The sequence below is a fragment of the Canis lupus genome, chromosome 13, assembly GCF_003254725.2.
Source record: "Canis lupus dingo isolate Sandy chromosome 13, ASM325472v2, whole genome shotgun sequence".
In the NCBI taxonomy this organism is placed as follows: domain Eukaryota; kingdom Metazoa; phylum Chordata; class Mammalia; order Carnivora; family Canidae; genus Canis; species Canis lupus.
This window is the reverse complement of record NC_064255.1, coordinates 59,574,910-59,587,090: the sequence shown is the minus strand read 5'-3', so window position 1 is coordinate 59,587,090 and position 12,181 is coordinate 59,574,910. Positions and strand designations below refer to the sequence as shown.

General features: G+C 39.0%; 1 protein-coding gene and 1 pseudogene across 4 annotated transcripts in view; one reads left to right on the top strand and one right to left on the bottom strand.

The window, feature by feature from the left end:
• The window catches only part of LOC112652247 (UDP-glucuronosyltransferase 2A1), an 85,202-nt gene extending 77,081 nt beyond the window's left edge, over positions 1-8,121 (top strand). For all 4 annotated transcript variants that reach the window (XM_025435753.3, XM_025435751.3, XM_025435752.2 and 1 more), the window contains 4 exons: positions 218-349; positions 2,932-3,019; positions 4,521-4,740; positions 6,556-8,121. In XM_025435753.3, the coding sequence (XP_025291538.2) occupies positions 218-349; positions 2,932-3,019; positions 4,521-4,740; positions 6,556-6,835 (720 nt within the window). In that variant the 3' untranslated portion in view covers positions 6,836-8,121. The remainder of the gene's footprint in view (positions 1-217; positions 350-2,931; positions 3,020-4,520; positions 4,741-6,555) is intronic.
• Positions 8,122-10,672: 2,551 nt separating this feature from the next.
• Positions 10,673-11,385, bottom strand: LOC112652158 (protein FAM32A-like; annotated as a pseudogene).
• Between the last annotated feature and the right edge of the window lie 796 nt (positions 11,386-12,181).

Here is a 12,181-nt window from a genome sequence, read left to right as displayed (position 1 = left end):
TTTATGCCTTTATTTGTAATCACTCATTAGATATTTAAGTCATAGTTTTCAGAAACCTATTTCCTCTTAAAGATGTTAGATGGTTCTTTGTGGCAAAAAGTAGAACCAGTCTAACATCTCGGATACTTCTCATGACTGTCTATTTTAGAAGTATAAGTGAAATCTTTTTCCCCTGTGATCCTGCACATTTGTAATAAAGATAATTTTATCACTGTAGGAAATGGAAGAATTTGTCCAAAGTTCAGGTGAAGATGGTGTTGTGGTGTTTTCTCTGGGGTCAATGGTCAAAAATCTCACAGATGAAAAAGCCAATCTCATTGCCTCGGCTCTTGCCCAGATTCCACAGAAGGTCAGTACAACTTTGGGGCCTGGTGGATAGCCACTCTGCCAATTGGAGAGAAAGTGTGATGAATAGGACTCTTTCTAGATCAACTCTGAAACACTGAGTGTAACTGATACCACCTTCAGGTAAAAATTTCTTAAAACATTAAATAGTATACTGGGGCACATTTAATCATTTTCTGAGTAAGTCTGAATTACTATGGAAATACATCTGTTCATACAATTATTTATTTTCAGTGAAATAGAGACGACAATGTTAAGATCCCAAAAATCTTTTACTATGTGAAATCTTATGACCTGCACTGACTATTCCCCCTAAGTGTCAAGTATGTTAGTGCCAAGGTCCAGGAAAAGAGAGATAGTGTACGTAGAATAGACAGGAATTATGCTCAAGGATATACTTTATATTTCTAGGTTTCATTGAGACTATATCAATATCTAGTTGGTTTAAAAGTGGAAGCCTAATCTTTCTAACTTGAAATTTCTACAGTTAAAAACAGTTAAAAATCCTAATATTATTATCAAACAATATATATTTTCTGATTTATTATATTCAATTAACTTGAAGTTTGTTGTCATTATAGTTCTAGATTTCTACTCTTTATAGATTCCTCTTCATGAAATACCCTAGGACTTTTTATGTTTGTATATTAGTTAAAATATATAAACCTCCATAATGGTAAGCTTTACTAATTAGGGCTGTTAAGTCTTTGCTATTTATTTCTGCACTTTTTCCCACCCAAGGATGTGGAGAAAAATGCACTCTTTTGCATGGCTGACAGGAATGCAAACTGGAGCAGTCAATCTGGAAAACAGTATAGAGGTTCCTCAAAAAGTTAAAAATAGAACTATGCTATGATCCAATAATCATGCTACCGGGTATTTACCAAAAGAATGCCAAAAGACTAATTCAAAGGGGTACACATCCCCGATGTTTATAGCAGCTTTACAATGGAAGCAACCCAAGTGTCCATGGACAGATGAATGGATAAAGACATGGTATTATTTAAGTGATGAATCACTCAATTATACTCCTGCAACCAACATCACACTGTATGTTAACTAACTAAATGTAAATAAAAATTGGAAAAAAAAAAAGATGTGTTATACATATACAATGGAATATTTTTTTCAGCCATACAAAAGAATGAAATCTGGCCCTTCGTAAAGACATAGAAGGAGCTAGAGAATATAATGCTAAGCAAAATAAGTCAAAGAAAGACAAATACCATATGATTTCACTTGTATGTGGAATTTAAGAAACAAAACCAATGAATATGGGGAAAAAGAGGGAGAGACAGAGAAACCAAGAAACAATCTCTTTTTTTTTAAAAGATTGTATTTATTTATACACACAGAAAGAGAGGCAGAGACACAGGCAGAGGGAGAAACAGCCCCCATGCAGGGAACCCAACGTGGGACTTGATCTCGGGTCTCCTGGATCACGCCCTGGACAGAAGGCGACGCTAAACCGCTGAGCCCCCCGGCTGCCCTGACTCTTAATTAAAGGGAACAAACTGATGGTTACTAGAGGAAATGTGGGTGGGTGGATGAGTTCAATAGGCAGTGGGGATTAAGGCTTGCACTTGCCATTATGACTACTGGATGAAGTATTGAATTGTTGAATAAACTAAAAACTTGAAAAAAAAAAGTTCACTACCTGGGATTCCTGGGGGGCCCAGTGGTTTAGCGCCACCTTCAGCCCAGGGCGTGATCCTGGAGTCTAGGGATCGAGTCCCATGTCGGGCTCCGTGCATGGAGCCTGCTTCTCCCTCTGGCTGTCTCTCTCTCTCTCTCTCTCTCTCTCTCTCTCTCATAAATAAATAATAAAAAATAAATAAAAATAAATTCCTTTATAATATTTAATCTGAACTTAGTTTTTACAGAGCTCCTCGTCCTGCAAAAGTATGTGACAAAAGGTTAACATCCTAACAAGATATTTCATTAAATAGTGAAATAAAGCAAACCTCCAGCTCTTCCTCCCTCAAACACTACAGAAGAGGAGAGAGAGAGACAGAGAGAGAGAGAGGAAGGAAGGAAGGAAGGAAGGAAGGAAGGAAGGAAGGAAGGAAGGAAGGAAGGATAAAGAGGGATGGAAGGAAGAAGAGAGGGAAGCAGGGAAGAAGCATACACTCATTCAACAAGCATACAATAAACACTTAAAGCTAAGTATATTTTTGGAAAACATTATGTTTGAAACATGAGAGTTAAGATGGCCTTATGACATTAATAAATTACCAGTTTTCATGTTCATTTCAATGCTATTTAAAAACCCCCATGCTCTGATTAAACTAGTCTTTTTATTTTTTTAATATCTCTTCACTTATAATGTCACACCTCAAAACTTTTAAGTGAGAAATACAAAAATGATGAAACTATACTTAATAAACTATTAGTACAAGCCCCTTTGACAGGGTTAATGTAAACAGTCCTCCTATATCTCTGTGTTTGCAAACGACCCCTTATGTCCACTTCTCTCACTATCACATAAAGTAGTGGTGGGCTACCTAACTTACAAATAATTCTACAGCCCTAAGATGCCTTCACTGTGCGTTTTTACTTGCAAAATTAAAGCACTGTCTTTGACAGGTTTTATGGAGATACAAAGGAAACAAACCAGCCACGTTGGGAACCAATACTCGGCTCTATGACTGGATACCCCAGAATGATCTTCTTGGTAAGACTGAGGGGAAGAAAACCTGTACAGTTGGATAATGGGCAAGTAAAGTGGCTATTTAGCAGCAAATACATTCAATGAATATTTAATAGATAAAATGTCACGTTTTAGGCTAAAATCAAAAACACACAAAACGAAAAATGTTGCTGAAGATGTGAAGAAAAAGGACCTCTCTTGCACTGCTGGTGGGAATGCAAACTGGTGCAGCCACTCTGGAACACAGTATGGAGGTTCCTCAAAAAGTAAAAAATAGGACTACCCCATGATCCAGTGATCACACTACTGGAGGTTTACCCAAAGAATACAAAAGAACAAATTCAAAGAGATACATGCACCCCTATATTTATAGCAGCATTATTTTTTTTAATTTTTTTTTTTATTTATTTATGATAGTCACACAGAGAGAGAGAGAAAGAGAGAGAGAGAGGCAGAGACACAGGCAGAGGGAGAAGCAGGCTCCATGCACCGGGAGCCCGACGTGGGATTCGATCCCGGGTCTCCAGGATTGCACCCTGGGCCAAAGGCAGGCGCTAAACTGCTGCGCCACCCAGGGATCCCTATAGCAGCATTATTTACAATAGCCAAGATATGAAAGCAGCTTAAGTGCCCATCGATTGCTGAATGGATAAAGAAGAAGTGGTATGTGAATACAATGGACTATTGTTCAGTTTTAAAAAGAATGAAACCTTGCCATATGCAAGGATATGGATAGAGTGGGGAGTATAGTGCTAAGAGAAATAATTAAGTCAGAGAAAGGTAGATACCATATGATTTCATTCACATGAGGAATTTAAGAAACAATAACAACAGAAGAGGAAATGAGCAAAGGAAAAGTAAAAAAGAGAGGGAGACAAACCAAGAAATAGACTCTTAACTATAGGGAACAAACTGCTGGTCCCCAGAGGGGAATTGATTGGATGGGGCAAGGATAAATAGGTGATGAGGACTAGGGAGTGCACTTGTTGTGATGGGTACTGGGTGGTGTATGGAGGTGTTGAATCACTATATTGTACACCCCAAACTAATACAACATTGTATGTTAACTACACTGGAATCTAAAACAAAATTTAATAAATAAATAAATAAATAAATAAATAAATAAATAAATAAATCTAGAAAAAGAGAATCAAATGTCACATTTTACTTGCCGTCTTAAAGCAGAAATAATTCGAGAATTGGCAGTTCATTTTAGAGAGTCGGTGCTTCCTTCGATTCACAAAAGAGCATCTTCAGCTGAGACTCCCATCACTCTTCAAGTTTCAGTCTCAGTTCAGGTATTTCCTCCTCAGTAAAGTCTTTGCAGACAATGCAGAGGGAACTACTGCCTGCTTTCCTGGGATCATAGTTTTCTGAGATAGGCATAGCCCAGACGCTCTTGGCTTTTGTAGAAAACTGCTGCTCTCTTCATTGAGTTACCCCTGTAGTCTTTTCCCTCTCTCTCCAATTCTGTTAACCCATGACAATGAAATCCTCATCTACTTCTCACCCAATTCCAAACTAGGTCATCCCAAAACAAAAGCTTTTATCACTCACGGTGGAACCAATGGGATCTATGAAGCTATTTATCACGGGGTTCCTATGGTGGGAGTGCCTATGTTTGCTGATCAGCCTGACAACATCGCTCACATGAAGGCCAAAGGAGCAGCTGTGGAGGTGAACATCAACACAATGACCAGTGCAGATCTGCTCCATGCCCTGAGAACAGTCATTAATGAACCTTCGTAAGTACGACTGCTTTAAAGGCCTACCGTGGATTAGGCTACCCATCACACCTGGAAATATTCAGCGTTTCATGCCTTGTAACTGATTTATTTCAAATAACAATCATAACATGACCAATATCAAAACCACTTTATTTTTTCATTTTCTAAACACTAAGTGATTTGCTGAAAATGGGGTAAAAGACTAATGCTTCAAATATTTTATTAATATTTTTTTCAGAATGAATCATTTAATGATGATGTGAGTTCTCAGACATATTTTGAACAATATGCTTGTTTGTATAAACACACATACATATGCTTATTTAAATATTATAACCATTAACTAAGTACCAAATTGGAAGTGATAATTAACTCTATCATTCAAAAGTAACCATCATTAACACTTACAATACCATTGATCAATATATGCATATACACAGGGAGGAGAGATACTGAGTAGGTAATAATTTTATAAATATTGTTTATTACTATGATTATATATATATATAATCAAATCTTCTTTGATGAAATATGTATATATAATCTCAAGTGAAGGAAAGGAGAAAATGTGAGTGGGAAATAACAGAGAGGGAGACAGAACATGAGAGACTCCTAACTCTGGGAAATGAACAAGGGGTGGTAGAAAGGGAGGTGGGCGGGAGGTGGTGGTGACTGGGTGATGGGCACTGAGGGGGCCACTTGATGGGATGAGCACTGGGTGTTATTCTATATGTTGGCAAATTGAACACCAATAAATAATAAATTAAAAAAAAATCTCAAGTGAAAAGCTGTATATATATTACTAACATTTCAACCCGATTGGAGAATATTCTTTCTCACCACACACAAAAATGAACATAAGTGAATTATCCTCTCCTACTGCATCTAGCATACCGTGTTCACTGGTGAATAATAACCACATTTCTCCTTCTCCAATCCCAACAATATGTAAATCACACTAGGACATCTCTTCCCAAGTCATTTATATTCTACCATCTTCACGTCATCTGGTCGAAACTTTTATCTCTAACACAAAACCCAAAGGAAATATACTAATTCTGGCTCATCAACCAAGAAATGGTTGGTCATGATATTACTTGCCTTTCAAATACATACTTCTATCGATTTTTGTTTGAGAGATTAGAGTTGTCAACTCCATATAACTATTGCTACTGTCATGCCACATGATTAGGGGGGTTTAATTCTAGCAAGATATTTCTATTTATCTAAAAAACTCAAAGTCCATGTCCTTGCCATTTCCAAAATTATCCCAGTATCTTTACCAACCTTGATATTGTCAATAGAGACACTGTCCTTTGCATCATAGAGACACAACTGTGTGCACTGGAGGAATTATCACAGTGCCAGGGTCTTAGACACTGCAGAAATTGTTTATGAATGTTGATTATCAGCTTGTCTATAATCATGATTATATAATGCCAGATATTAGAGACCATGCTTGTGAACCTACTTATGGGAGTTTCCCCACTATATTGGGTTACTCCCAGTCTTGGTTTTGGAACAACCCTGGAAACTATACTTTACGCAATCTCAAAATTCCTCCTTGGAGAAATTAGGACATACATTTGCAATAAACTTAGTCCATTTTTTTGTGTTTGCATTTCATCACATTCTGTTAAGAATATATTTCATCTACATATTCCCTTCCTGACTCTTAAGATGCTATGCAACCAACAAAGTTTATGTCTCAGCAAGAATGAATTTTTTTCTCCGTGTATCTATGGCCTTTGGCTTACATAACCTATAACGTGTATCACATGTTACCTGTAATGAAAACAGAAACGCTCTAATTTCTATATTTTTGCCTGCCAGTTATAAAGAGAATGCTACAAGATTATCGAGGATTCACCATGATCAACCTGTAAAGCCCCTGGACCGAGCAGTCTTCTGGATTGAGTTTGTCATGCGCCACAAAGGAGCCAAGCACCTGCGGCCAGCCTCCCATGACCTCACCTGGTTCCAGTACCACTCCTTGGATGTGATTGGATTCCTGCTGGCCTGTGTGGCGACTGCTATATTCTTGGTCACAAAATGTTGTTTGTTTTCTTGTCGAAAATTTAGTAAAGCAGGAAAGAAGAAAAAGAGGGAGTAGATCTTTCTAAGCTGGGAAGAGGCCTTAATGGGCAATCCCGTTCAGTCTAACCACCGTGACCTTAATGAAAACACAGTATCTCCATCTCATTTTCAAAATTCCCGTTCTTCTGCTCTAGCCTAGAGGTAAAGCCTAAAAATTCAACATGATCATTAACTAGTGAACATGCCCCAGTATTCCTTTGTCTTTTCCCAGGTGCCTTTACCCTTTCCTCTCATTTTCCTGGCACAAGGATACTAATAATTTTATTATCCTTTTAGTCAAAATATCATTATTTTTCATTATGCTTAACCTTAAGAGTATGCTGACTGACCACATGCTGAATCCTGAGGAACTCACAAAGTTTCTTTTTCATAAAAATAAGGCCTTCTGCTTGCCCAAAGTTGCTGGGGTCAGAGCCTAAATTGATAAGTACTGTAATGGTGCATCATACTAGAGAAGGTCTGCAAATTCCTATTTCATACATAGATAATCATGGCCTTTGCTCTTGCCTATAATCAATAAGTACTCATGTGTACCTATTTTTGAAACAAGGGTATGGGGACTGCCCTCAAACAAAAGAGATTAATTGAGTCATTATTTTTCCTCAGGGACAGAGAATGTCAGCAGTATGTTAAAGGTGAATAGGTCATCTATTGAGGAAATTATTAAGAAATATGGAAAAAAATAGTACTTTTATGAGATGTTTAATTAACAGTACAAGTAATAACATTAACTTTAAATATCAATTTTTTATATTGTAAAATCACTAATGCTCATAGTCTGTAATCAGTCTTTATAATCCAAGATTTAGTTCCCTAGCAAAAACAAATATTTCCTTGGAATGTAAGACCATCATATTATTTTTCAGTCTGTATATCTTGCAAATTTAAATGTATCAATTAAATATTATGCCAAGGATGTAAGATATTAGCAGACCTGCTTGACTAAGAGTATGTTTTAGTAAATACTTATGACACAAAACACTAATTAAAATCATATTTGAATCAGCTTTGCATTAATTTAACAAATAAAGACTGCACTTTCTTTATCCCTTATACACTTAATGACATATTCTAATTAAAGTTTTAATTTCAATAGTTGATGTATAATTGAGGTGATAAATTACAGCCGTTGGCTTACTGAAATTTTTGAAATTCATATTTATTTCAATATGGCATATTGAAAATTACTTCCAATTTAAAAATAAATGCATGATATGTGGTATATAGGAATATGTGTTTCTTTTGAATATGTACATTCCTGAAAATGCAAATAAATTCTTAAATCTTTTTGTGAAGGCTAAAGATGTATTTCTTAAATGCTAGTATTTTTATTTTTATTTTTTTAATTTTTTTTTAATGCTAGTATTTTTAAAGGTGGTTCATGTTGATGTGTTTTGACTTTTACAATTCGATTATGTCCTGAGAGGAGCTCTTTATGCTTGCTCCATGCAGTTTATTCCTATTGGAATATAGCAAGTGGCTTAAGATCCAAGAGAGATGGGGTAGCCATTCATGGTGTTGAGCACCACCCAATTCAGGCACCCATTTGGTTTCTGAGAGTGGCCACCCACAACATAGAGATTTGTTTCTTCTCAATAGCCACTGTTCACCTGCTTTCTCCTCTCTTGCTGACTACCTGCTGATTTCTTCCTTTGCCTAAATAACATCCAAAGGCAGCAGGCAAAAATTCCTGAGTGATACCACTGCATTAGTTGGTCTAACTGCAGCATATATATATATATATATATATATATATATATATATATATATATTTATTTTTTAAATTTTTTTATGTATTTATGATAGTCACAGAGAGAGAGAGAGAGAGAGGCAGAGACACAGGCAGAGGGAGAAGCAGGCTCCATGCACCGGGAGCCCGACGTGGGATTCGATCCCGGGTCTCCAGGATCGTGCCCTGGGCCAAAGGCAGGCACCAAACCGCTGCGCCACCCAGGGATCCCTATTTGGATAATAAACAGATAAAAAATAACACATACATACATATACAGTGAGAATGGACTTTCCTTAACAGTCACTCAAAAAACTGCTCAGATGAGGAAACACTCATCCCTAAAGAGCAGAAACCAATTCCCATTAGCTGGAGCACAGACACACAGCTCTTACATTTCAGGCCTTGGAGCTATTCAGGAGGCGGCAGCTAATACTTTTACTTATTTTGTTCAGTAACCTTCCCTGTTTCCCTTAAGCCTCAGGGAGCATCTCCTCTGGTTAGGGTTCTTTACCTGATAGGATGATCCAAAACTTCATCCACTCCAAATAAATGTCAGTAGCCTAATTAATCTTCGGTATTTTGAATTCATGATCACAGCCAAGAGAGTAACACCTTCTTTGAACGAATTCTGAAGCAGAGGATCTCAAACTTATCAAGCTCAAAGTAATTCACAGTTAATAATCTAATAAGAATCTGACATCCTGGCTATATTCCTGGGTGGAATCCTTCCTTCCATGATAAATGTAACCTCCAAACTGCCTGACTCCAAGTGGTAATAATGAAAAACAAACCTGCTAGGGCAATAGTGAGGCATACTTGTTAGGGGACTCATTCTCCCTTTCAACGCCTTGAGATCTGAACCCATGTTTTCAAACGAAAATACAGAAGGCATATATATGAGGTTATGCTCTGACCCATACACTGCATATTTAAGACAGCCTCTAAAATATATACGGGTGTTATTCTGTATGTTGGTAAATTGAACACCAATAAAAAATTAATTTATTAAAAATAAAATAAAATAAAATAAAATATATAGGATATTGTCTCCCAGCTAAAACCCTGAAAAACTCTCATTAGTTAAGGAAGAATTTGGTAAAACTCAGTAAACTCCATGAATATTAGGCTTTGTTGAATTTCCTTAATTGGTTATACACGATGTTGACATCAACACCAAGATATTCCTTTAGGGTTCATGTGCATAGTTGGTTATCTGGCAGAAATAATACAGAGAAGGGGAGGGGGAAAATCTGTCATTTGGAAATTTTTTTTTAATAATTATTTTTTGCTTTATTCTGTTCATACGTGACAGCCCCAAACCCAACACGTGGTTTTTCTCTTTTGACTTTACTACTCTGCCACTACCTAGGTCAACAGTCTTCCTCCCAGTAGTATATATGGTTTGATCCTCATCACGTGGGTATAACACAGGTCCTCAGAGGTCAGGGCTCTCCAGCACCAGGACCTCCGTCATCTCCTTTGACTGTACTCTCGGTGCTGGGGCTCTGCCCAGGTCCTGTCACCCCTGAGGTGTCCTTAGGCCAGAAACACCAAGCAGGCTACATGTTCTGTGCCAACTCTGAATAAACGTGGGGATTGCTTAGAGCCTAGGGTTGAGGGTAGTGAGGCAGGCTGTGTCTGGGCCCATTACAAAGGGATGCTGTGCTTGATTAACGAAGTCTGCCACGGGGATACCCTCTAGACATGTCTGGAATGGGGACCCTAGGGGGAGAGACTGCATGCGGGCCACAGGCTGCTCAGACAGGGACAAGGTATGCACTACATCCCTGCATTTGGCGGTTGTTCTGCTTCCCAGGCTGCATTGTCTCACACACCAGGTGGCTGAGGAGGCATTCTGAAGGCCATGAAGGTTTAAGTGGATTCCCTAGGCTCTGGAAGGAAGAGAATAAGCCTCAAGCTAAAGGGTGCTTGGGAGGACAGCTCACGCAGGCCCCGCAGGCCCCGTGGGGTCTGTAAGCTCAGGCTGTGCTGGCATTAGCTCCTTATCCACTGGAGTCCATGCTGACATTAACTCCTTAGCCTCTGGAGTCCGTTTCTTCCGGGTAAAGACAGCTCCTGGATGACTGTCGGAATGAGATGCAACTGGGGTGTAAAGGCACTTTTCTGTATGTGACACAGAAATAACCTTAATCTCTAAATAAACCTGTACAAAATTTCCAGTCCAAACTAAAAAAGTTTACCTTCTATGCTACCAACAAACTGAAATGGAGTAAAAGAACAGTCTTAGTTTAATCAAGTTCCAGCAAGAGGGCACGCTGCTTTGGAAAGCATCTGTCCCAGCAGAAAACACAAGGGTGTGTGTAAAATAATGTTTCTAGAAAATACCAAAGGCACCAAACAGAACCTTAACGTTGCCTTCCAATTCCCCTCGATGCCACTGCATACCCTGGGTGGGGAGGCTACTTCGTCCAGCTGACTGTGGGGATGTCATAATGCTCCGTAAGGGTGTCCAGGTGTCTGTTGAAGTCCTCCACTCTCTGCTTGTGGGTTTTGGATGCTTTCTTCAGGATTCTTTCCATTTGCTGCTTCTCCTGCATCTTCTCGAAGGCCGCCTGGGCTGGGGTTCCCTTGTCCAGGCCGTGCTGCTAGTCCTCCTCGTTCTTTTTGCTCATTCCCATCACTTCCAGGAGTTTCGCCTTGTCTTTGTCCTTCTTTTTCTTCTTCCGCTTGGTCACACCGAGCTCTGCGATGCCTTTTAGTTTCAGGGGCCCCTTCTGAACCTGCTCATAGGCCGTCTTGATGCCTCTTGCTTTTCCGTAGGTAAACTGCCTGTCATTTGGAAATGATAACGACTTTTCTGAAGGAAAAATCATGCATCACCGACGATGGAAGGTGACCAATGCAATTTTTCTACTTTGTGGCTAGAACCCTTGAGAGTTTACCATATTGGGAAGAGGGTGGGGAAGATCTCTGCTATTAACAATCTGAGCATGTAACAGCTGGAGTATCCAAATGAGCCCTGGTGAGGTGAAGTCCATGCTGTGCATCATATTCCACCACAGTCTCCATTGTTCCTTGGTGCATGGGCCTTAAGATCAAATTCAGAAAGTCTGGAAAAAGACACCGACATTCACAGGACTGATCATCCAAACCATCTTATCATTTTTAAAAAAGATTTTATTTATTTGAGAGAGAGAGAGACAGAGAGAGAGAGCACAAGCATGGGGAGGGACAGAGGCAGAGGGAGGGGGAGAAGCAGGCTCCCTGCTCAGGAAGGCTTGAACACATAAGTCTCATGCTCTACTGACTGAGCCCTCAGGGGGCTCCATCCCAGACCCTGAGCCCTGAGCTGAGCTGAAGGCAGATGCTTAACCGGCTGAACCACTCGAGCATTCCCAAACCACCTTACTATTGTATTGAGATAGTTGTCTGTAGAACATGACTTCTGGAGGGAATTTCCACAGAATGGGAGTATCTTCATAATCCATGCAAACACCAAGAGGTTTATTCACATACTTCTACCTGAAACCTTCTTACCTACAGTGACTGATTTAATAAGAGAACTCTATGCAAATGTTCATATGCCCCTGGGCTATTCAGATTTAGGTAGATGATAATCTACCTTAATCTTCCCTCTGGTTAGTCCCAAATCCTTGACAACCCAGTCAA